At 58.6% G+C, this 24362-nt stretch overlaps 6 protein-coding genes across 6 annotated transcripts; 3 read left to right on the top strand and 3 right to left on the bottom strand.

The window, feature by feature from the left end:
• Window positions 1-1792: 1792 nt before the first annotated feature.
• DCS_01682 (uncharacterized protein) lies at window positions 1793-2794 on the top strand (the record flags this gene model as incomplete). Its single annotated transcript, XM_040799014.1, has 5 exons — window positions 1793-1870; window positions 2005-2118; window positions 2233-2445; window positions 2486-2597; window positions 2649-2794. The coding sequence occupies 5 exons, from the start codon at window positions 1793-1795 to the stop codon at window positions 2792-2794; spliced, it is 663 nt and encodes a 220-aa protein (XP_040659897.1).
• A 617-nt stretch (window positions 2795-3411) lies between these two features.
• DCS_01683 (Acyl-CoA dehydrogenase/oxidase) lies at window positions 3412-5154 on the bottom strand (the record flags this gene model as incomplete). Its single annotated transcript, XM_040799015.1, has 4 exons — window positions 3412-3748; window positions 3816-3924; window positions 3979-4255; window positions 4333-5154. The coding sequence occupies 4 exons, from the start codon at window positions 5152-5154 to the stop codon at window positions 3412-3414; spliced, it is 1545 nt and encodes a 514-aa protein (XP_040659898.1).
• A 1967-nt stretch (window positions 5155-7121) lies between these two features.
• Window positions 7122-8441, top strand: DCS_01684 (uncharacterized protein; the record flags this gene model as incomplete). Its single annotated transcript, XM_040799016.1, has 4 exons — window positions 7122-7244; window positions 7312-7358; window positions 7453-8337; window positions 8402-8441. 4 exons carry the CDS (start codon window positions 7122-7124, stop codon window positions 8439-8441), a joined length of 1095 nt encoding a protein of 364 aa, XP_040659899.1.
• Window positions 8442-8757: 316 nt separating this feature from the next.
• On the bottom strand, window positions 8758-14472 carry DCS_01685 (uncharacterized protein; the record flags this gene model as incomplete). Its single annotated transcript, XM_040799017.1, has 9 exons — window positions 8758-8877; window positions 8933-9922; window positions 9980-10176; window positions 10244-10925; window positions 10966-11155; window positions 11211-11456; window positions 11973-12218; window positions 12298-14241; window positions 14300-14472. 9 exons carry the CDS (start codon window positions 14470-14472, stop codon window positions 8758-8760), a joined length of 4788 nt encoding a protein of 1595 aa, XP_040659900.1.
• Window positions 14473-17412: 2940 nt separating this feature from the next.
• DCS_01686 (uncharacterized protein) lies at window positions 17413-18781 on the top strand (the record flags this gene model as incomplete). The annotated part of the gene is made up of 2 exons (XM_040799018.1): window positions 17413-18223; window positions 18378-18781. The coding sequence occupies 2 exons, from the start codon at window positions 17413-17415 to the stop codon at window positions 18779-18781; spliced, it is 1215 nt and encodes a 404-aa protein (XP_040659901.1).
• Window positions 18782-19497: 716 nt separating this feature from the next.
• Window positions 19498-21316, bottom strand: DCS_01687 (glycerol kinase; the record flags this gene model as incomplete). Its single annotated transcript, XM_040799019.1, has 3 exons — window positions 19498-19737; window positions 19929-21087; window positions 21189-21316. The coding sequence occupies 3 exons, from the start codon at window positions 21314-21316 to the stop codon at window positions 19498-19500; spliced, it is 1527 nt and encodes a 508-aa protein (XP_040659902.1).
• Window positions 21317-24362: the final 3046 nt, after the last annotated feature.

Here is a 24362-nt window from a genome sequence, read left to right on the forward strand (position 1 = left end):
ATTTCACGCTGATGTCTTGGAAGCGGGGGTGTGACTCGTTTGGCGTTGATCGTCAAGCGGATCGTTGTAACTTGGCTGTCGGTCGATTTGACTGCGAATGGGTATCTGGTGGAGAAGACGACTGAGTTGCGTTTTACGTGGAAGAGAATCGAGCGGTGGCCGATGTTGATTGATGTCGGGATGATTGCGTGATGAGCGGGCGGCGTAGAAGCGTTGGTGAATGGAAAATCGGTGAAGAATGTGTTTGCTAACGTTGCATGGTTGGGGAGCCTGGGGTACAAGTATTAGTACTTTGATGAAGCGGGCGGAAGGCGAAAGGCTGAAAGGTCAGGTGAGCCAAGCGGAGGAGGCGACCTTCCCTCCACTCATTCACCAGCACGCAGTGGCGAGCCACTTATCCGGCTCCGGCTGAGGAGGGGTGGGTCCGCAGTCCGCCGTTTACGTTATCCCGTGCAATGCGGGTGGGAGTTGGGCCTAACACGGTCGTTCCAGCCACTGAGCAATGACGGGAAACGAAAAATTACAGGCGATTCGCCGCCCAACGGGTACCCTACCTAGTACCTTAGTGCACTATCAATGTACCTACCCACACACGGCAGCGGTACGGACTAGTGCGGACTGCGTTGTAATTGCACTAATTACTTAGGTACTTATAGTACTACTTGCATGTACTTACTTATGGCCAAAGCCCGTGACGATTCGAGTTGAAGCGACGAGGGAGAAAAACAATAGGCTCGCTCGGGCATTTGACTTGGCCATCTCGTCTCTGACTACGATGGAAAGGCAAGGGTGGCAGTCGCAATTGGTGCTGCGGCATCGGTGCATGTTTTCTCTCCTCCCTACATGTCACTTGTCCCGCAGCAATGGAAGCGTGCCGGCTCGGAGTGGGCACCTGCATATGCGCAACTCGTCCTGTCCTGAGACAGGACGTACAGTAGGACTCAGCGACAAATCGCACGGTGTATTAAGACGTGCCGACGCCCTATATACCTCGGGTCAGCAACGGATGGTACCCTCTCCCCCACTGCCACAGCTGCTAGCGAGCTCCTCGATGGAATGGGCTCGCTTACGTGTATAGTATCGACACTGGGCTGGGGTTGCCCCTGCGGCCGAGGTGATGATCCAGATCTGTCACCGCTGGCTAGTGCAACGTCGGTTCCCCCCTTCCAGCGCCTTCCAACTTCTTCCCTTCTCCCTCACACACTCCTAACAGCGTCGAGCCTCTGTCTGTCGTCGATTGCCGCCCCCGCGTCGCCAATCCGTTCGTCCATCCACCGAGCTCATCTCCTCTGTAAGTCATTCCTACATTCTCCTTCCCTGTCTTCCGGTCGAGGTGAAGCGGCGACCCCACCATCCCTTGTCTTCTCAGAGATCCGCCAGTGCCAAATGTTTGGGATCTGGGTACAGATTACGGAGCGGTCCCCGCAGGGAAAAATCTCTAGCCCGCCCCGCCTCGATTTCCGTTTGATCCAAAGGACCCCATCGAAAAACGAGGGGTGACTAGTCCTGTCCCGCCGTTTCTGCGGAAAACTCTTTCCCATTTCCGTCTACCCTCTGTTCTTGTTCCCAGGCCTTCTCTAACTGTTGCATCCATCCACCCACGATTCAAGGCCCGTCCGACTCCCTTCACCGTAAGTTGCCCCGACCGTAGTGGACATCACTCACGGGAACGATGCGCCGCAGCTTCATCTGGTCATTCTCCCCCTCCAAGGGCCGATGACAGCTGAGCATGCATCCTCCGTCGTGCCGCTGATTCGTAGGCGATCTCGTCATGTGAGCTCCGGCTGACACCATGCTCGAACAGCTCGTCCACTTCTCGCCTCAGACACCACCAACACAATGGAGTATTCTCGCGGAGCGTGCTATTCTTGTAAGTGTCCTCCCCCCTATCGCTGCGGGCGAAACGGCAACTGGCGCGGAGAATTATTACCACCACGAGCTTCGTTCCGTGCTCCGTTCCGTCTTACGACCCAACCCGAGCATTTGCTGACGAGGGGCAAACAGGCGGTTCTACCGGCCACCAGGTACGCATCTCTTGATGATACAAGCTTGCCTCGTCACCCCCTCACACACGCACAGGCCCGTGACTGCCCTACCAAAGGACCTGCTAAGTGGTATGTGCATCTCGCCACGTCGTGAGTCGGGAAGCTGACTTGGACGAAGCTACAACTGCGGTGGTAAGTGCCCGCAGCACGTGCGATTCGCGATTTGCCTGCGCTCCCTGACACCAAGACGCATAAAGGCGAGGGTCACATGAGCCGAGACTGCTCCGAACCCCTCAAGGAGAACAAGTCCTGCTACAAGTGCGGCCAGCCCGGCCACATCTCCCGCGACTGCCCTCTCGGCGGCGGCGCCGGCCAGGGTGGCCAGGGCCAGGCTACCGAATGCTACAAGGCAAGTGGAGCGAGCAGAGCTGTCGAGCGACGGCAGGCTGACGACGAAGCAGTGCGGTGAGGTCGGCCACATTGCTCGCAACTGCAACAAGGCTGGATTCGGCGGCGGCGCTCCCTACGGCGGCGGCGCTGGCGGTCCCGGCGGTTACGGCGGCGGCGCCGGCAAGACGTGCTACTCTTGCGGCGGCTACGGCCACATGTCTCGTACGTATAACCGTTGTGCCGCGCTGCGGAATGGCTCCTAACCCGTGCCAGGCGAGTGCGTCAACGGCATGAAGTGCTACAACTGTGGCGAGTCTGGCCACTACTCGCGCGACTGCCCCAAGGAGTCCGCCGGAGGCGAGAAGATCTGCTACAAGTGCCAGCAGGGCGGCCACGTCCAGGCGCAGTGCCCCAACTAAGCGGCGCCTGGTGTGTTCTCTCATGGCCGTGATGCGGACAGAAGTTGGCGTGGCAGCTCCATGATACCCACGATATTTTCCTAGTTTGTTTTTCGGGCATCTCTCGCGGATCCTGGCAGAAAAGTTTTCATTTACGATCGATACGACCATACAGTGGTACTTGCAACACGCGTTGCGCGGAATTGGCGAACAGGACCACCGGTTTCCACCGTGGGGATTGGGAACCCCCGAATTGGATTCGCCTTCGACGGACGGTTCCTAGCTCGAGAAGAAACGGCGACGGATGCGAGTGGGACGGTGTACTGTGGTTTCGATAGCGTCGCCAGGCTCCCTCCCACCTCTCGGCCCCCCTCCCCTCCCGAGCGCTGCTGGGTGGCGGAGGAGCCTGAGGAGCACACGGGTCTGCTCAGTCGGTATTCAGGACGAGATGAAATGCGTTGACAAAAAAAGGCTGGTGAGCCTGGCCGCATGGCGTGAATGCGTGACACGATTCGACCATGTACGATGGAGACAAGAACGGGACGGACAGGATGGAGCAAACACCGAGCGGCAACGACGAGCGGGCATGCGTATCGACGACGTTTACGTACATGGCAGGAGGTACATGATCATCTACCCTAGAGCATGGCCTTGGGAAAATTCCTCATCGCCTGCCGCACACCGAGATCACCCAAGACTTCCTCGGCGCCGCCGAGGATAGCATCAAACTTGTACGTCCTGTTGAACATCTCGATGTGCTTTCCCATGCCGGTCTGGGTCAGGCCGCGGCCGCCCCAGATTTGGACAGCCTCGTCGGCAATTTCGTGGGCGGCCCGGGTGCAGCTCATCTTGAGCAGGCCGATGGGACCGGCGAGGTGCTGCGCTTGTTGCTTGTAGGGCATGTGGCACATCTGGTAGGTGACGGTCTCGAGCCAGGACTGGTTGGCCTCCACGAGAGAGATCATCTTGGCGAGCCTGCGGTCGTCAGCCTTTTTCGTCCAAGATTGGCGAGGAGCAGCCGTCGGGGACGGGGGATTGTTACTTGAGCCTGATGACGGGTTGGTCGATGAGGCGCTTGCCGAAGACGAGGCGCTGGTTTGCCCACTTGAGACATTCCTCGACGATGGTCCTGGAGATGCGGACGCTACCGCCTAGGATGGGTCAGCGCTGACATGGCACGGATCTGCTTCGGACCGTCCACCTACAGGCCATGGTCCACCGCTCGTGGTTGAAGTTGCTGAGAATGACGTGGATGCCCTTGTTCTCCTCGCCGAGGAGATTCTCGACCGGCACCTTGACGTTGTCAAAGGTGATGTAGCCGGTGCCTGCGGCGGGAGAGTAGGAGGTCTTGATGGCCTTTGTCTCGACGCCCTCGCCTCGGGGAATGAGCAGAACGCTGAGGCCCTTGCCGGTGCGGACGCCGGTGACGAAGTAGTCGCACCACGTGGCGTTGGTGATCCACTTCTTGGTGCCGTTGACGATCTATCGGTCACGGTTAGCCATTGCAAGCGTCATGCCGTGCGAGCGGCCAGGTTGGGTGGTGCGGGCCGACGACGTACGTAGTGCTTGCCATCCGCCGTCTTCTCGGCCGTCGTCCGGAGGCCCGCGACGTCGGAGCCGGCAAAGGCCTCGGTGATGGCGAGACACAGCTTCTTCCTCCCGCTGAACACCTCGTCGGCAATCTTCTTCTTCCAGGACTGGTCCCGGGCGAAGTTGAGGACGGCGGTGAGGCCGATGGTCATGCCGGCCATGTTGCCGTCCTGGAAGCCCCTCGTCATGGTCCTCGACAGTTCCTGGGAGACGATGAGGTCGTGGAAGTAGTCAAACTCTTGACCGTCGACGGCGCCATCGAGGAGGTTGACGCCGTGCAGGTGCTTGCCGGGACCGAGCCGCATGTGCAGGATGCCGAGGCGGCTCATGTGGTCAATCATCTCCTGGCTGATGTGGCGGCCCGTCGACTCGCACTCTTGCGCCTCCGGGGTGAGGTACCTGTCGGTGAAGTGGCGGATGGCTTTCTGCAGACGACGATGGGAGTCCTTGTAGTAGGGCGATTTGAAGTGCGAGGAGAGCCACAGGGGTTCGGCGTAGGGAACGGGACTGAGGTCGCCGGGCAGCGGGGTGATGACCTGGGCCTGCTCGCCCTGGACGGAACCGATGGCGAGGCTGGCGTACTTGGAGAGGACCTCGTGACGATGGAGGTTGTAGAAGGCCGTGGTGGCATCCTGGCCGGCGACCTGGCGGAGGACGGACTCGCCGCCGGGATGGGCGTCGACGAAGTCGGTGAGGTCGTAGACGGTGCTGTCGATGATGCACCAGAGGGAGTCGTCGGTGGTGTGCTCGCGCACCTCCTCGCGCGTGAAGGTCTTGGAGGAGGAGGCCATTGCGTTGGTGGGCGGTAGTGTGCTGGCACCAACGGGGTGTTGGTGTTGGTGTTGGTGTTGGTATTGGTGTTGCTTCACCTGTTGGTTGGTTTGTCCAGTGGCCAGTCGGCGGTCAGGCCGTGGGTTGGCTACGTAGGATGTAGTGAGTGGCCGAGTCAGATCGAAGCTAGGGTCCGGGAGCGCTCGATGGCTGAATAGCAGTAGCTGGATGGGTTCGTCAAGAGGCAATGGGAAAGAAGGTGTCCAGATGGTGTTGCTCCATGATAGGCACCAGAGCAGGTATGCACTTTGAAGTACGCAACCTGTCGTAGAGCCTCGGTTCGGTCTGGAATGACAACGGTAAGCTCACTTGCCTGCGCCGTGGTTGGTCGGCAAAAGTGGCGCGCAATTGGAGCATGCAGAACGAGTAATTGAATGTACTCATGTACTCCGTCACGTACTGGATGCTGCCGTACTTTGGTGTATTGGTACCTACAACTACTTACTACGCATGCTATTAAACTTGCGTAATGTACAAAATATGAAGTACTCGTGTTCTGCGATCGCTTGTACCCCGGCCATGCCGCTTTGTGGCATGTAATTACTGCTACTCTGCAGACACCAGTGTTGGTGTACTTGAGTGCACCTACAGGCAGGCGAACTTACTGGTGATGATTGACTACCTAGTAAGTGCCTAGTACCTAATAGTCGGCGTATGTACTTGCATGTTCCTGCTCGCAAGTTGCCCTTGCTATATGCCTCTGAGCGGCCAGTGCCATTACGGGCCGCCAGAGCAGTACAGTAAGTACTTGTACTGTACCTAGTAAGTGCCTAGTAAGTATGCTGTCCATCCCACAATTACCTACTAGGCACGGAGTACGGAGTACCTAAGTAAGTAGCACTAGTTACCCACTAGGTACGGAGAAGTACTCCGTACTCCGCACTTGTACTTGCGTTTGTGCTTGTGTCTGGCCGTACAGTATTAATACAGAGCACTAAGTACTCCGTACTTACTGTGCTTACAACTAAGTACTTGCGGAGTCCTCCGGGCTCGTAGGCACATGGAGCAAGTACTCATCGGTTCGGCAGGCGTGGATGGTCTCGCTTTCCGTTTCCATACCCACCCTCCCCGGACGCCAAAGCAACAGCGACAGCCAGGCGCGACGCCATTCACGTGAGCCCATCACCGATCGGGTGGAAAGAGCTGCCGACTCATTGGGCAGCCGCCTGATGTGCCTGTACCTGCCCTGTCTGTAAAATACGACGGCGGCGCCCCCTCCCAAGTCGTACGACTTGGCAGGAGCGTTGACAGTCGAGGCCGCCTGCCTCCGTGGCTCTGCTTGCCTGCTCTACCTTGCCCCGTTCCTCGACGAATGTCGGCCGAGATTGAATCAAAAGCAAAGGCAGAATCCAGTTCCAAACCGAGACCCGTCCCCAGACCCAGTCTATTCCGTACACCACCTCTCCGTACGAGTGACCGTACATGCCCTGTCTGCGCACGAACGATGCTTGCTCCATCGGCAGCCGAAACGACAGAACAGCGGTCCGCCCCATGCAGATACCGTCCCGGCATATATAACACTCGTCATTCAGCCTTTCATCCCGCGAAGGAGGATCCCGGTACCTGATTCTCCGACTCGCCCACCAAGGTGCTGTGCCATGTGTCTACTCGACCTGCCCCGGTCCTGGCCAAACCATTAGCGAAGCAAGGCAGCAGAGCAGCGAGGCGACGCATCTCAGCTCGCGGGTGGCGGGAGGCCCCCTCGTCAGTTGCAAGGGTGCATTTGCACACGCACATCGGCTAGCCGAACTCGATATCTGCCAAAGCTGCAGGTTGGCGAGAACGTCAACGTCAAGTCGACTCCTGCCGCTTGCGCCGTCCTGCGCTCTGAGCTTCAGCCACCGCTTGGAGTGATCCAGCCGGCCAGGCTCTTTCCCCCCTCTCCCAACATCACATCGCCGCATCGAGCGGATGCAATCCAAGGACCATGTCGACCCCGAGATCATCCAAGAGTCCCAAGAGCGCGCCAAAGTCTTCGCCCCGCGAGCAAGAGGACGGCGCGCAAGCGACAGACCCGACGGCATATCCCACCAACACCCAAATACCCTTTGTAAGCATTTCGGTTCGGAGAATGGTCCCACAGCCGTCCTCTGTGAGTCTCTGATCGTTGCTTACAGGACCAGCCCGACGACGATGCCGATTCCGCCATTGACGAGGACAGAAGGTAAATACCTCTGCCGCCCCCCCCCCCGCGGGCCCGATCCCACCGTCCGATTGTCTGGGTGTCTGACGTACGTACTTACGTAACTGTCTCGCAGCTTCATCTCCTCCACCGCCTCCCTGTCGGAGAGCATCTTTGACTACCGCAGCATCCATGGACGCACCTTTCAAAATTCCAAGACGACCGAGTACTGGGGACCCAACGACGAGCGGCAGAACAATGGCCTGGATATAGCCCACCACTTCATGGTCATGCTAAAAAACGACCAGCTGTTCGAGGCACCCCTGCGCCAGCCGTCCAAAGTCCTCGACGTGGGCACCGGCACCGGCATTTGGGCCATCGATATGGCCGACGCCTACCCCGCCGCCGAGATCATCGGCACCGACATCAGCCCCATACAGCCATCCTGGGTGCCCCCAAACTGCGCCTTCCACATCGAGGACGCCCAGCTCGAGTGGACATACCACCCGGAAACCTTTGACCTGGTTCACATCCGCGCTCTCTACGGCAGCATCGGCGACTGGGGCGAGCTGTACCGGCAAGCCTACAGGGCCCTCGTACCCGGTGGTTGGCTGGAGGACATGGAGATCAACATACAGCTGCACAGCGACGTACCCGAGGTGCGAGACGACCCGGATCACATCTTCAAGCGTTGGGCCCGCGTCTTTTGGGAAGCGACGGATCTCATGGGCAAGACGCTGCGCATCGCGAACGGCTCCAACATGCGTGACCTCGTCACCGACGCCGGTTTCACCAACGTTGCCGAGAAATCATATCAGGTACCCGTCGGCGCCTGGAGCAACGACCAGAGGATGAAACGGATCGGCGCGTACAATCTTGCCTTTATGGAGGAGAGCCTCGAGGGGTTCGCCTTGTTCATGCTGAAGGAAGTCCTGGGCTGGGAGTACACGACGGTGCAGCTTTTCGTTATGGAGATGCGAAGAGCCATTCGGAGTTCGAGAATACGACCCTTCTACCTGATGTAAGCAAGCATCCGAGGCTGCGAGAAGCCGGAAGCCGGAAGCATCCCCCCTGACAGATGGCAGAACAAACATCGTTGCGCAAAGACCCGAGATGGAAGCGTAGGGGGCCGCGAGATGGAACGAATTCAAACCAACACAGCAGCACATGGCCGGCGGATTCTGCCTCGAGAAGCCGCAGGCGAATGGGATTATGGTGCTGGTGGAGCGATGGAACACGAACACGCCTTCACGGACCGCATGCGCTTGAGGGCTATGGCCCAGAACATGACGAGCAAGCTATGTATGGCTCGGGACGCTCTCGTCCCCGCGCACAGATACGTGTGTATATACAGCATGTACGGTTTGGATACCTGCACAGGATGCAATTATATGTACATGACGCAATCCAAGAAAGGACTTGCCGCGAGGGGGTATCGAAGTCATGCCGTCCGGTCCGTAACGTGCACCCACATGTCGGAAATGGTAAACAGGCCGAGAGAATTTCGTGCATTCCACGGCTTCGTCGGGTTGATGATGGCCAAATCAAAGTTTCGCATCAGCTGGCATCGGTCAGGTTGGACGGACGTCGTGAGATTAGATGTGATCATCACTCACCTCGAATATGGTCTTGCCAATCTCGATCTGGGCCACGGGTTTCCCGAGACATTGGTACTTGCCGTGGCCAAAGATGAGTTCATTGGTGCGTGTCATGGCCGCCAGCTTCTCCGGGTTTGAAATCAACCAGCGCTCTGGCCGGAAGGCCTTGGCGTCGCTGCCGTACACCTGCTCGCTGTGGTGGATGCCGTAGGCCGAGTAGCCGATGCTCACACCGCCTGGGAGGTAGACGCTCTCGCCGTCGACGACAACGGTGTCGCCGCCGGAAGGCACGTCCCGCGAGAAGATGTTGACCGTCGGAGGCCAGATGCGCAGGGCTTCGCGGATGACGGCCTGCAGGTACGGAAGCTGCTTGACCTGAGCATGCGGGATGATGCCCAGCCCTTCCCCGCCGTCCTGCGCGGCGCCGTCGACCTCCTTCTGCAGGCTTGTGTAGACGCGGGGGTTGGTCATGATGTGCAGCAGCGCGGCGCGGATGGCGCTCGAGGTGGTATCGGAGCCGGCAATGACCTGCTCGAGAGCCTCGGACCGCAGGTCATCTCCCGAAAGGCCGTGTCGGATAAAGGAGGCCAGCATGTCGGATCGCTCGCGGGTGGGGTTTGCGGTGCGGTCGTCGACGTAGCGGAAGCAGGTGGACATCATCTTGCCGAAGCCGTTACGGTCGCGGGCCGAGGGGGCGATGAAGCGGCCGAGAAAGGGCGTGTGGGCGAGCCAGCTGAAACCCATGGCAAGGGCGGCGTTGGCTATTTGGAGCCCCTGCTCGCTCGAGCGAAGGTAGTCGTCCACGTCGGCATCGCGGCGCAGCATGCCAAAGGGTTTGCCGAGGCCGACGGTGCTGATGACGTCGAGGGTGAAGAATTGGACCTTTTGGCCGAGATCCATGGGGACGACATGGTCGGGCGAGAGGTAGGAACGACGAATGAGGGCCAGGAACTCGCCGAGACGGCTGTCGATGGAGGCCTCGAGGTCCAGGTTCTCACGGCCCGAGTACTGCACCTCTTAGCAGGCGGACGAGACTAGGGATTCGCTCGGGCGAGGAAAAGTTACCCCCGGGGCCATCTGCTTCCTCCGCTGGTCGTGCTTGGCGACATCAGTCTGGCTGAAGACGTTGTCGCGGCGGTGCTCGATGCGGCAGGCGTTGTAGTACCAGTCGGAGCGCTTATAGCCGGGCTTCGTGTTGACGTGGATCCATACGTCAGGGGATGAGGTGACGAGGACAGTAGGGGCCACGCGGGCGATGGGGCCTGGTTTGCCATCAGATGGTCCGCCGGTCGATGGATAAGGGTAGGCATGTATGCAGGTGATTCGTACCGTATTTCTGGTTCGCGTCCGCGTACCACTCGTGGCACCTGTTTTGCAGCATGGCCGCACTATGGGGCCAGTCGCTGAAGCCCGTCCACGGCGGGCCACGAAACTGCCGGAGCGCAAGGTAGAGAGTGATTTGGCGCACGAGGTAGAGGGCGGCGAGGCACAGCAGCATCGGCACCAGCTGACCGGCGAGGATGGCAGAGAGACCCATGGCCGCGGTTCCGTCACGGCCAGGGCAACGCGACGTGAGCGACGGCGGATCCGAGCTTTGCGACGATGGACGGCAGGTCAACGCCAGCCCGTTCGTACGACCGTGAGCACGGAAACCAACGACGGGAAACGACGACGGCGGGGATTGAAGAGGAGCGGAGAAGAGAAAGGGAGAGGGAGAGGCAGATAGGACCAGTTGAGCGGACACTCTCGCCGGGATATAGACAGCCTCCTTCACTAGCTCGCATCCCGTCTCTGCTGGTTCCCAGTACGTGAACGGATGCAGATATTGGTCACTGACTGCCGAGCCCCCCTGCCCAGACAGCACCCCACAGCCGATAGGAACCTGGTCCATCTCCCGGTTCGGGGTCGATCCCAGCCTCTTTCCCCGCGCGAAACCTGCCCAATCCGGAGGGCAGCAGCTGGCCTCATCCAGGCGGCATTCGCCACGGTTGCGAGATGTGCGGTGAGACAGCTGAAACAGAAACAAGAGGCGACAATCTTTCCGCACATACGGGGCGTAGGCCAAGAATAGAAGCTTGGGCAAGCCAGGAAACGCGGCGATGGGTCTGGGCTCCATCCGGAACTCTGGGAGAAACAACGAAAAGGCAATTAGCAGGCATCGTCTCGGCTCTGTGGCGTCCGGCATTCCAGTGCCGCCGTGAGAACTTGACAAGGAACCGTGGAATGCTAGGCTGGTCGTAGCTAAATAAAAACCAGCGGCACCGCGGATGATGGTTGGGAATGCGAGATGGCTCACAGAAGCGCGGAACCACGTGGCATTGTTGTAGCAGCAGTGCTCGCACTCGTCGTCGTCGCCTGCTCATTGTCTGTAGGAGGAGGGACGGGTAGAAGGCTATCTATGAGCCGGCCAGGCAGAGCTGCAAGCCAAAGCCATAGTGCCGGCAAGTGAGACGCCTTCCAGAGGAAAGGAAGGCCTTTCTGGAGCTGTGGAGTCTTTGCAAGGTTGAGGGTACCCGGTCCGGCGTTGAGACATGAGGGGAACCTGAGGAGCGAGATGCAGGGTTATACTGTTACTATGCCGCATCGAGCATGAAGCCTGTACATATCCGTGTGGTTCGAAGCATCTCCGACATGATCCATTCAGATACACTGTTATGTCCATGTCCGTGACCCATGGCGGCATGAGCCTGACGGCAAGGCGAGAGGAATATATGATGAAATGCAACAACTTCATGCTTGTTGACCTCGAATGTGTCAGATTGTGGCCTTTGCCTCTGAGACGCGTAGGCAATTTCTATGTTGCGCATACGTCGCCCAGAATGGTTCGTGGTGCATGGTCCAGGAGCTGCAAGGTATCAGCAGCCTCTGGTCACGACGCTGCGTGATTCGGTTTTTGGCACAACCGGTTCGACCATTTCCAAGGTGGTTTTGCAGAAAGCTGCCATCCATGCGTGCGCGTGTGCATTGGCGGGTAAACAGCCGTATCTTCAAGCGCGTCAACCAGTCCCACGGGTACTGGCGGATTGTAGTTGTGCTTCAGCTATAGGGTGAGCCGTACCCCAACCAGTCCGACTCCGGGTCCGGCAGAGCACTGCTGCGAATCGCCTCGCCCCCGACCCCCTGCTGTTGCTGCTGGTGAAGGCCGCTCGACAAGCTCAGAACGGGCTCGGGGACTTTGGGATAATGAAAGAAGTCGAAGACGTCCAAGTTGTCCAACTCGCTCAAGGACACCGATCGCGACGCCGACTCCTCGAGCCCGGATCGGCGAGAGGTCGCCGTCAGACAGGCGAGATCGTACGCGCTCCTACGCAGCGTCAGCATGGAAGAAGGGAGAAGGTAGGGAAAGCAGGGACCCATGGCGCATGGATGGACGGAGCACTCACTTTCGCATGGTTGTAAAGCTCATGTCGCCCTGCCGGCCCCGGCGCACAACCCTGGCCAAGATGCGGGCATAGTTGTTGGCAACTTCCCAGTACTGGCCGACATGTTCCAGCATGCCGATGAAAAAATCAATCTTCGGGTCGACGGGACAGCGAGCGGTCGCCGCGTGGACCAGCAGGAGTCGGCCGGCTACCCAGAGCGAAAAGGCAAAGGGCGGGCCGACGAGGTTCAGGCCGTTCGCCTCGTAGACGTCCTGGGTGATGTCGCGCAGGCTCTGCACGGCCGACAGGCATCGATGCATGGCGTAGTGCGAGGGCACGAAGATGGGCGAGTGGGCCGTCGGGTAGGCGGCCGAGGAATGGAGTCGCACGACCGACGTCACGTAGGCGCTGTGCAGCACGAACCAGTTGGCCACCCGGCTCGCCGGGTCCGAATGGCAGAGGGCCGAAATCCGGCTGTACTCGCTCGGCAAGCTCTGCAACCAGTTGTCGAGGGCGGCGTCGAGCGAGCGGTAGGTGGTGCGCCAGTCGGCCAGGTCGGCCGACGAGGCGACGTCGATGGGCGCCTGGAGGAATTCGTGCACGCGGCTGAGTATGCGCAGGATCTCGCAGTGGTACGAGAAGCTCCCGAGGTGCTCGGACTTGCCGACGGCGTACGAGGTGGCGGCCCTCTGCTGGTCGGGCATGGGCGCCAGGGGCGTCGTGTCGACCGGCACGTTGCGCGAGAACAGGTCGTACGAGCAGGGCAGGACGCGGCGCATCTTGCGATCGTCGAGCATGAAGTCGAACGTCGTCGCGATGGTCGCGTACCGGTCCAGCAGGTACACCATCCAGCACAGGCGGCGGCGGCCCTCGTCCTCGATCCAGGAGGCGGGCCGACCGACGGTGACGTTGCGGATCGAGGAAACGCGGGGCGCGTCCTCCCCCACGACGGAGAGGTGCACGCTGCTCTCGTCGCAGAGCTCCAGCTGGCGCACGTTCTGGGCGAGCAGGGACAGGAGGTTCCAGCCGCGCGGGCCGTTGGAGGTGCCCAGCTCGTCGAGGGAGAGGATGACGAGGGCCTTAAGGGCGGCGACGCTGACGTTTTCCATGGCGTACATCATGACGGTGTTTCTCGACACCGAGTGATGGTGCGACTTCATCTCGGCCGGCAGCCGGGGATCCTTGAGGAAGCGCAGCGTCGTGGCGACGATGGCGTGCAGGAGAATGCGGTCGGCCTCGCCCTGCGACGTGGAGCCGAAGAAGATGCCAAAGGTGGTCTTGCGGTCGAGAATCGGGCACCAGGTATTGCAGTGCTTGAAGTACAGGTCGACGAGGGTGTAGATGATGTCGTGCGGCGGCAGGTCCGCACCGGCAGCCGACGACGAGGTGCCCGCTTGCCCACGGGGCATGTGGGAAGCGACATAGGATGTTGCATGGACGGAGTCACCGGCGGCGGCGGCGGCGGCGGCGGGAGGAGGGTCGCTCGTCGGCGGCGGCGGGGGAACGGACGAGGCGGCGGCACCGGCACCGGCACCGGCCTGGCCATCGGCAGGCTCCGAACCCTGCCAAGGCGGGGTGGGGAAGGAGGCCGACGTCCTTCCCTGGGCCATGGGCGGCGTGCTGGATTGAAGACCGGCCGACCTCGGCGGCGGGATGCTTTCGGACGGCGCGAGGTAGCCGTCGAGGTGCGAAGGGTTGCGGCCGGCGACGTCGGACGCCAGCGTGCCGGCGGGAGGGGGGGGTTGATGATGATCGTAGGCGATGTGGTCCTCGACGCGGCGCCAGAGGGTCTGCAGCAGCGCATCGACCCGGTTCACCTTTGACTCGAGCTCGAGGGCGAAGCCGATGCGGCTGCCGGGCTTCTGCCTCTCGAGGTAGACGCATGACCGGTTGTGGCGAGCACACCACGAGCACGCGGGCTCGGCTCGATCGCACTTGACCTTGCGGGCCTTGCACAGCTCGCAGCTGCGGGCCGTCGGTCAGCACTCGGGGCCCTTGACGGCGGGTTGACGGGAAAACCTACGACGTCTTCTGGTACTTGACACGCTTCCGCTTGTTCCCCGCGGCCGAGGAGGCAGGTCCTCGCGGGGACGAGACGTCGACGTCGTCGCCGCTCGATTCTCCGTCACCACGGCTCGAGACGGACGCTGACTCGTCCTCGGCGGCCGGTACCGCGGGTGCGTTTGCCTCTACCATGGCTGTTCCATTGCCGTGGGGTAATGGTAATAATGGAAGCAACCCCGCAACGGTTCTGATGGTGATGCGAGACGCCGAAGTTTTTTTTTTTCCCTTGGCGTTGCGGACATGGACTGCTAAACGTCTTGCTTGGGCCCGTTTAGGTTAGATTTGTTTTTTTCGCAGCGATGGTGTGCTAGCAGGTGTCGATGCGGCATGACCGTCGGCATCGGCTGAAGAGGAGACGACGGAGGGGCGACGAGGCAACGCTGGTGGTAGCGCGTGGCCGATGATGATGATGATGCATATCGGGCGGGCAGTGGAGGTTGTCGTGCAGCGTTTGCTCGGGTTCGCTCGGCCGAGAACGCAGGTGAAGTTTGGTGCGACGTACCGAGCAGGCGGGGTATCGTCATCACGTATTGCGGAGTATGGAGTGTTACAGTACAGGTAGGTACTTGCGCGTAGTTGCACTGTGCTAAATGTCCCCTCTTGATTCGTACGAGGTTTCTTGCGCACTGTACTCCGTACTGTACTGTACGGCATGGTTGTACAGGCAAGAACTTGTTTTCCATGATATAAGTAAGTACTTAAGCGAGTACGTTGCACGCACATGAATAAGTACTAGAAAGGACAACCATGCTTGTGTTGAGATTTTGCACTGTACTTGGCGTGTCGAGCACTCCGTACACGTACTGTACTCTGTACTTGTACTTGTACTAAGTACAGTAAGTACTGTAAGTACGGAGTACTAATAACACTACCCACTTCCACATAGTACATGCATGAGCATGCATTATTACTGCACATGAACTACAAGGAGTAACTTGATGGAGGAGACGCGACACGCGCCGACAATCGAACAATTACTGAAGGCGTACTTACTTACTCCGTACTGTACTTAAGTACAGTTACTATAATTACAAGATCACGTACAAGTACCCGCTAGGTACTCCGTACTTATTGTAGTATTTTACATCCTGGACACTTAGTACTGTAGACGTCGCCTTAGTACGGGTTACCTTGCAGTGCTTGTAAATGTACTTAGTACTCGTGCTGTACCCCGTATCAGTACCTCGGTACTGGCATCGCAACATGATTGAAAGTCCTCCCCTCCCCTTCGGGCTACTTATTTACCACAGTGTGGCCATGTCCAAAGTACGGAGCACATGGACGAATATTACCTGCACTGTACAGTACGGGGAAAACATGTTCAAGTACTTTGGTACAGTGCAGTGCAGTGTACGCTCCTATTCATGCTGTCGTACCTTTTGTGCATGCGTAAGTCACCAAGACGTCTTGATCTCTACATGGCGGCCGACTGGAGAACATGAAACGAAACAAAAGTGAAAATGCCTCCCAAGTCGCTGTCCCATGAAGAAATCCTCACTATGCAACAGCCAGCGATTGTTGGAACGATGCCCTGGTGACGAGGGCTACCAATGGTGGATGGAGATGGACGGAAAGTTCCGCCGATGCCATGTGCGGAGCACAACGCCATCATTGATGGGACGGCATCGCACTGTAAACTTGTCAGATACAACTCGTAGCTTATTCTTTACTTGTGACATGGAAGGAGGTTGCCGTAGGGAAGGGTACTTCAGTTGACACGTGCGTATTGGTTCGGTTCGGTTCACTCGTCGGGCGCCGACTCTGGCAGTGCACTGCCCAGACCAACCGACAGTGGCTTCGGCGGCTGACACAGGCCTGCATCGTAGGCCCGGCCATCGGACGCTGGGGGTTCAAACGCCAAGCCAAAGTAAGAACGCCGATGCATCGTCGTTGGCAGCGGTCGCACGGCGTCATCGTTTCGTTGGCCGTGGGCACCGTGCGTGTCGGTTGTGTCACCGTCGGCCAAGTAACGTTCGGCACTGACACGGAAACGGAGAGCTGGCGCCGAAAGCTGCGTGCCTGTCAAGTGACCGTACGCGAACCACGTCATCAGCCAGGTTCCTAATCATCCCCAGAAGAGTGTGGCATTATGATGCGGAAGGGAGGAAAGATCATGTGGGTGTCGTCCGCGCAAGGAATCGGAGGCAGGTGACGGGGCGAATCCATGTCATCGGATTCCGACAGCCAACGCGTAGGTGCTTGGCATCAATCGAATCACCTCCGCGGAACCGTGAACGGAAAGGTCGGGGAAACGTGGAGGATCAGCATCGGCAGCACCGTTCACACCAAGAGGCTGGCATTCGGCCAGAGCCACCCCTGGTGCTCAGGTGCGGCTGTCGACCATTGTCCGCATATGGCGTCGTGATACTTGCTTGCTAGTCCCGGGTGAATGCTGGCCATCCTGTGACGGGATAGTCTGGTGATGTTATCAGCTGGCTGTGCCCGTTTGTGACAATGCCACAAGAATCGTCCCGTTGCCTCGATGGATCTCGGCAGAACTGGTGAAGAAATGTTGAAAGTATAATCCAGGCACCAGGCCGTGCCTGCTCGTGGAAGACACATGATTGGCTGAAACTGTACGGAGTACATGTTCTGTACATTTTGGGAGTAGTGTTGATGCAAAAGTCATTTCAGCGTGAACTGTGGTGTGCAGACCCTCTACAGCAAATGTTGGGGGCGCTGCAGCGGCTGTCACCCCGCATGACGTAGCGCTAGATGGTGAGGGTTGGTGAGGGTACATTCGTTGCAAGTACAGCACGTAAGTAAGTACATGCACCAAGAGTACCCACCCAGCATGTGCATGTACTGCTACCAGCAACGAACAGGGCGACATTGTGCCAGAGGACACTGACGGCACGAGTTGTATTGATAGTAATGAAGGGCGTACAGGGGGGCAGTCTCTACAGAACAACGGAGAGAACAAGTACAGCACAAAATTCTAGATTGGCAATAGGCAGTAACCCAGGGGGAGGGTTGTAGACGCTCGTCGTCTGTGGCTGTTTCCTGGGAGGTGTGCCGTACAAGTACTGTAGGTGTGCTGTAAAAGAGGAGCACATGGCAATACTGTACCGTATGGTCGGTACAAGTACAAGAATATTCTCAGCGGGTACATACCCAGAGGGTATATTGTACCGATTGGTAGAGAGGTTGAAAGCGGCCTCAAACGTCAAACCCCCTCCTCTCCCCCATGACCGGGTAGTAAAGTTTGACGGATCAACGGCAGTGTCACGGACACTGTTGCTACAAGTAGGGACAAGGCCCAACTCTGTCCTGGCCGTTCTCTCCAGCCCGGTGGCGGCTGTTCTTGGCTTCGAATTCTATTGTGCGGGGCCTCACGGCTTCCCGATTGTCGACCCTCAGCATGGCGGCACGACTTCTGGATCTTGGCTGACCGCTGTCCAGCTACTCGAACCCTCCCTTGGCGACGGCCTTTCAAGACGAGGTGTCGGCCACATATATACCCTCACATCCTCCCCCTTCACCAGAGGTGGGGGGGAGAGGATCAAGTCTCATTCACTCGCCACATTCTTGATTCACATTTCTGCTGGCCTACCTACCGTGCACGACGACCTGCCGACCATCTCCTCCTCGTCCGCACCGCCTCCTCCGACCATGGGCGGCGGCGAGAGCAAATTCCGCAAATACGACCCGCAGCCGAGTCTGCGTGGCGGCCTGGACCTTTCTCCCGACGAGAGGATCCTTGCCACCTTTCGCTTCCAGCCGGCCAACTGGGAATCCGTCTTCTACGGTTCGCGCCATCATCCAGTGCCGCTGGGGTCGGTCGACGGCCTCGGCCACCTGACGAACAAGCGGATTGCCCTGTTCTGGAGCACCAAGGCGGCCTTGAGCGCCAAAACGGTGCACTACGGCGGCGAGGGAGCCGGTACGTCGTTGGCTGCTTCATCCCCGTCCTTTGAGCGTCGGCGACGGATGCGCACGACGGTGCGGCCGACGCCGACCTGCCCGTGTGGAGCCGGCACAGCGTGATTGTGGTTGTGGTTGTGAAGACCGGGTAGCCTGGTTGACGATTCGAACAGCCAAGGTGGCCGAGGCCGTCGACGAGAAAGTTCTTGGCCACTTCCTCGGCGCCGTGTCCAGCATCGCGTCGCGCACGCGCCACTACATGGAAGCTCGCGCAAAGGAGCACGCCAGCACCCACGGCATCGCGTCGTGGTATTTCAGCGCGCACGACGCCAGCTACAGCACCAGCCGCGAGTGGCTCGCCCGCACCTCGGACGGCACCTTTTTCCTCGTTCGCGGCGGAGGTAGGGGGCCAGATCCAGCCATGACCTTCCTGCCGGCGTACATGGAGCAGGAATGGAGCGTCGACGACGCGGCCGAGTTTGACAAGCTCCTGACGAGGGTCGGAGTCACTCCGAAGAAGGTGAAGCAGATCCGCAGGGGTTCCGATGGGCTCGTGGTCGAGTACATTTCCTGGTAGTGGCGAGGCGGACGGAGAGAGGGAGCTTGACGGACGACGACCGCTGCGGTTCTTTTCCGCGTTGGGGAGGAGACCTTGCACGAGATGGAGGGTCAACCCACATCATTCGTTTTATCGCGGTATTTAGTATTGTTACACGTTGTTTTCAATGCCCAAGTTGTCGTACACATTGAAAGTATGTTCCTCCTGCGTGTGCTGTGCTGGAATCGTGTGGTGCTGTCGTCGGCGCCACTTGCCCGCCATCATCGATTCACAAGGCAGCCCAGATTGTGGCGTATTTTCCCTACAGGCGCTATTTTGGCGGCACAAGACGCAGCGCACCAGCCACAGCCGGTGCCCTGTAGTTGTAGTTGTACTTGCACTGTATTGCTTGCACGGAGTAATAAATACTACAGTAGATGCACACACACACCACTGGCCATTCTCCTACTTAGGCATCAAGGGTGTGAAGGCGTGAAGGCTGCGATGCGGCCTACCAAAGTCACGGGATGATATTGACTGTAGAGTGCAACAGCGCACAGTGGTCGACACGCTGGAAGATGCCAACGCACACATGAACGCACAAGAGCACAGATAAACACACCACCGGACGAGGTTACAGAAACATCATGACTCATGAGGTCGTAGCTATGACAATGATCCATACACAAGCCCTCGGATGCGGATGCAAGACAGGCTGGCCACAAAAGGTAGAGGAGAACGCAAGGCGCCGGAACTTAGCTGGCCCAGCCCTTGCTCATCTGCACCGCCTTCTCCCAGCGCTCGAAGCGGGAAGAGGCTTCCTGCGAGGTGATGGCCGGCCTGAACACGGTCCGCCCCTCGGTGTTGATGTCCTTGAGCTCGTCAAACGACTCCCACACTCCGGCGGCGAAGCCGGCGGCGATGGCGGCGCCGAGCGCCGTCGTCTCGCGCATGCCCGGACGGGTCACGGGGATGCCGATGATGTCGGCTTGCGTCTGTCATCCAATACTCGTCAGCAAAGTGAAGGAAGGGGGGGGGGGGGCGGAAAGGAAGGAAGGAAAGGAAGGTCGGAAAGCAAGGTCGGAAAGAAAAGACGAAAGGAGGGACAAAGGGAGGGACAAGGGGAGGGACGAATGCGTCGCAGGGGCGCAGGCGGCACGGGTCGGCGGCTCGAGCTGCGACGTACCTGCATGATGAGGTCGGCGTTGCACATGCCGCCGTCGACGGCCAGCTCCGTCAGTGCCTGGCCGCTGTCCTTCTCCATCGACGACAGGATCGCCTTGGTCTGGAAGCAGGTCGCCTCGAGGGTCGCGCGCGCAATGTGGCCCCGCTGGGTGTAGGCCGTGATGCCAAAGATGGTGCCGCGGGCGTCGTCGATCCAGTAGGGCGCAAAGAGGCCGCTGAAGGCGGTGACAAAGGTGCAGCCGCCGTTGTCGTCGACCGTCTCGGCCAGGGCGCTGAGCTTCGACGACGAGTCGATGAAGCCAAAGTTGTCGACGAGGAACTTGACGCTCGAGCCGGCGACGGCGATGCTGCCCTCGAGCGCGTACATGGTCTTGCCCTTGCCAAAGTCGAAGGCGACCGTCGACAGCAGGCCGTGGCTCGAGATGACCGGCTCGGCGCCGACGTTGTAGAGCAGGAAGCAGCCGGTGCCGTACGTGTTCTTGGCCAGGCCGGGCGTGAAGGCCTTCTGGCCGACGAGGGCGGCCGACTGGTCGCCGAGGCAGCCCATGATCTTGGTGCCCTTGAGCAGGGTGCCGGCGAGCGAGCCGTAGGCGTCGGCGTCGGCGGAGCGGACAATCTTGGGCAGCTTGAGCTTGCGGCGGTCGATGCGGAACCAGTCGATGAGCTCCTCGTCGTAGTCGAGGGTGCGGAGGTTCATGAACATGGTGCGCGAGGCGTTGGTCGGGTCCGACACGTGCACGTCGCGGGCGGGCCCGCCGTTGAGCTTGTAGGCGAGCCAGGAGTCGATGGTGCCGAAGGCGAGGACGCCGGCGTCGTAGGCCGCCTTGACGGCCGGCACCTTTTCGATCATCCAGAGGAGCTTGCTGACGGACGGGTAGGTCGACAGCGGCAGGCCGCAGCGCTCGGTGAGCTCGCCGGCGCCGATGCGGGCCTTGAGCCGGCGGACGAGCTCCTGGGCACGTGTGTCGGTCCAGACGATGGCGTGGTGCAGCGGCTCGCCCGTCGTCGAGTCCCAGACGACCGTCGTCTCGCGCTGGTTCGTGATGCCGACCGAGACGATCTGCTTGCGCGAGTGGCCCTGGGCCTCGAACTTTTCAACCGCGCCGTTGATGCATGTCTCGACCGAGGCGATGATCTCGTCGGGGTCGTGCTCGTGCCAGCTACCTCGGGGGGAGGCCGTCGCCGTCAGCAGCCGTCGTCGTCGCCCGCGTCAGGGTGCGCATCGGGGCACGGGCGGTGAGGGTGACGGGACGTGACTCACCCCGGCTGCGGGTATATCTGCTTGAACTCGAGCTGGTGGAGGGCGACGACCTCGCCGGCGCGGTTGAAGATGAGGAAGCGCGTGCTCGTCGTGCCCTGGTCGATGGCACCGACAAAGACGGCCTTCATGGCTGCGGTTCGGCGGCCGAGGAGGCGATGGAGCATGCAGAGGAGACGGACGAGGTGTCTGTCAGTCGACGAGTCCGGGGGGAATCCGGGGTATCTGGGGTATCGGGAGGATTCTGGAGGCGGACGGGTTGGCGGTTTGGAGGCTGGCACCGCCGAGGAGGGGGGGGTGAGGTGAGAGGGCGGACGGATGACGATACAAATACCGTACGGGCTATCCGTACCGAGTACCTGCGCGCATGACGGCGACTTTCACATGGGGTCGACGCAGCCGTGCCTCTGGCAGGATGGCGAGCTTCGGCGTTGGCTCCAGGTCCGAGGCTAGGCAGGGTTCGCCGTCGAGTTGGGTCGTACGGAGTTGCCATGCCCAAATCCTGCGAGACGAGGTACCTGCTTCGTTGCACTGTACGGAGCACACGTAAGTACAGTACTTACGGAGTAGGTACGGAGTACTCCGCACTTGTGCTCGGTACCTGCAAAGTACTACATGTATAAATAGGTACTTGCGCAGCGCCCAAATTCACCAGTGCTTGTTTGTATTGCACAGCCCCGGACTGCACCTGCAAGTACTTATTAATAATAAGTAAGTACAACATCAACAATAAATGGCAGTAATACTCTGCACGTGGTTGTACAACTACTAGTATTTACGTTATGCAGGCACACAAAGGAAGGCCTTTATACAGTACAAGTGCATGTACAGCAAGTACTCCGTACATTCTTACAAGTACTCAAGTACCTGCCAACGGTCAAGTCCCTGCCAACGGTGCAAGTACGGTGTATTACTACTGTACTGGAGGTGTACGCAGTATTAGTTGGCCGTGTACGGAGTACACCTAGCAATACTGCACGCATAGGAACGACTACTAGGTATTAGGTGTGTGCTCTCTTGTAGGTACCAGCATCTGCAGTGCCGTCTGTATACGAAGAGTGCAAGTACGGAGTAAGTACGGAGTATTACATGTAAATTACTACATGTACGACCTTGCTGGTCTCTCGAGGAGATGTACTTAAGTACATACACATGTACGGAGTAAGTACTCCGTGCTCGCCTCGGACATGTACACCTAATACTTGCACAGCAAGTACTCCGTACACATCCAAGAACGCGTTGTACTTGCATGTAAGTACTCGTCGAACAAGTCCTGCAGCTTTGCCCCTCATGAATTTACCCCGCCGACAACCGGCCGCCATTTTAGTACGCCATTGTGTCCCTCATGTGACTTTTACATTATTACTAAGTGCACAAGGACAAGTAGCTCGAGGAGTGGCTCCATGCCGAGCGAATAATATGCCGACGAGACCACAGCGTGCCACACCGTACAGTAGTTGCGTCAACTGGTGCCATTGCTGTGCTGTAAGTAGTCTGATCAGGCACTTGGGCCTACTTGTACTTACGTACATGTCGTACAGTGCATGCTCATGTGCTTTACAAGTACGGAATACGGAGTATTACCGTTTCTATTATTCTGTCCGTAAGTACTGTAGATTTACACACGTACAGTACAGCAGTACGTGCACATGCATATTCATACGAGTGAACCAACCTTGTGTGCACGTGCAGGACAATACTGTACTTACAGTACATGTACTCCGTACTCGTAGGCATATTACGTACTTCAAGTATTAATAATCCGGGAATCCGGGTTAAGCACGTCCTGATTCGGTTGCACTTCTGTTCGTAGCATTATGCAAGCCTCGCGCGAGGAATAAGCGTGGTATTACGGAGTACTTGTGTAGGTGTACACGCACAACCATCCAGTCCATGTATGCGGCAACGGCCGAGTCCGAGCCTTGCTCGTGGTAGGTTCGAGCCGCGCGTGCCACCAACCGTAACGGGACAAAGCTTCGGTCAGAGTCGGCGATTTGCTGGGTGCGTCGCATGCGAATTGTGCGACGGAAGGATGCGACGCTGCTCGGTGCTCACTGCTGGCCGACGCTGCTGACGGGGGACGGAGAACTCGCGGCTAGACCAGAATCAAGCGAGCAGCCGGCAGCGCCCGGGGCTGGGGCATGGGAACGACCGACTTGGCCCCACGTCGGAGCGCGGTATAATCAGGTGTGCTGGTAGCACGTGAGCGCCTTCACCATACAAGACGGAGTATTTGCAGAGCACGGAGCATTATCATGAAAGTACTTAAGTACAAGTAAGCACACCTACCTTGTACATTTGTACGCAAGTACATTTGCAACCGTACTTATATGAGCCGTACAGTACACTGGCAGTGCAAGTAATTACTGTACATGTATGTGCGCAAGTGTGCAGTACAGTAAGTGTACAATTTAGCGCACACGTATTATTTATTGATACTTACACCTACTGGTAGTTGTACATGTATGGTACGCTTGTACAGAGTTCATGATGGAGTATTAATTAATTGAGTGTACTGTACGGAGTATCCGTACTACTGTTATGTACGGAGTACTTGTGCAAGCAAGGTATGCGTCGCTATGCAAGCTTCGTGTTGATTAATACACGAGCTCCTCCGTACGGATGAAACTGTATCCGTATTAGTCTCCCACCAATTGCACTGCTAGCAGCCCAAAGGGTCCCCGCCGTCGTGGCTGACGGGATCAACGAGGGCCTGCGCCGCCGAACAAAGGTGTCTTGCGCATGCAAAATACTACTCTACTCTACTAGGTACTTACTTATAGTACAGTACGTGCGCTGTACTGTACTCCACACCACACCTACTTGCTGTACTGTACTGTACTTACAGCTGGTCTGCGCACTAAGGCACAAGTACAGTACACTTGCTGCAAGTAATAGGTGTATTTCATGCACTGACTGTAGCACGATTCCATGGCGGCAAACATGTCTCAGCCGGACGGGACTTGTGCATGCCGTCTCTACTGCAGGTGTACGGAGCGCATGCACCCCGTATGGAGCACACTGTGCCATCATGCAGCCAATCTCGCCCGCCTCAAGTCCGTCCGCATGTACTTACGCGCAGCAAGTGCAGTACTCGAGTGCACTTTGTGTTGCACAGTAGTTGTACTGTACACACTCTCACCCACCACTGCACCGTAGCCGCCGTCGCATGCTGGT

Source organism: Drechmeria coniospora, chromosome 01, assembly GCF_001625195.1.
Source record: "Drechmeria coniospora strain ARSEF 6962 chromosome 01, whole genome shotgun sequence".
Lineage (NCBI taxonomy): Eukaryota > Fungi > Ascomycota > Sordariomycetes > Hypocreales > Ophiocordycipitaceae > Drechmeria > Drechmeria coniospora.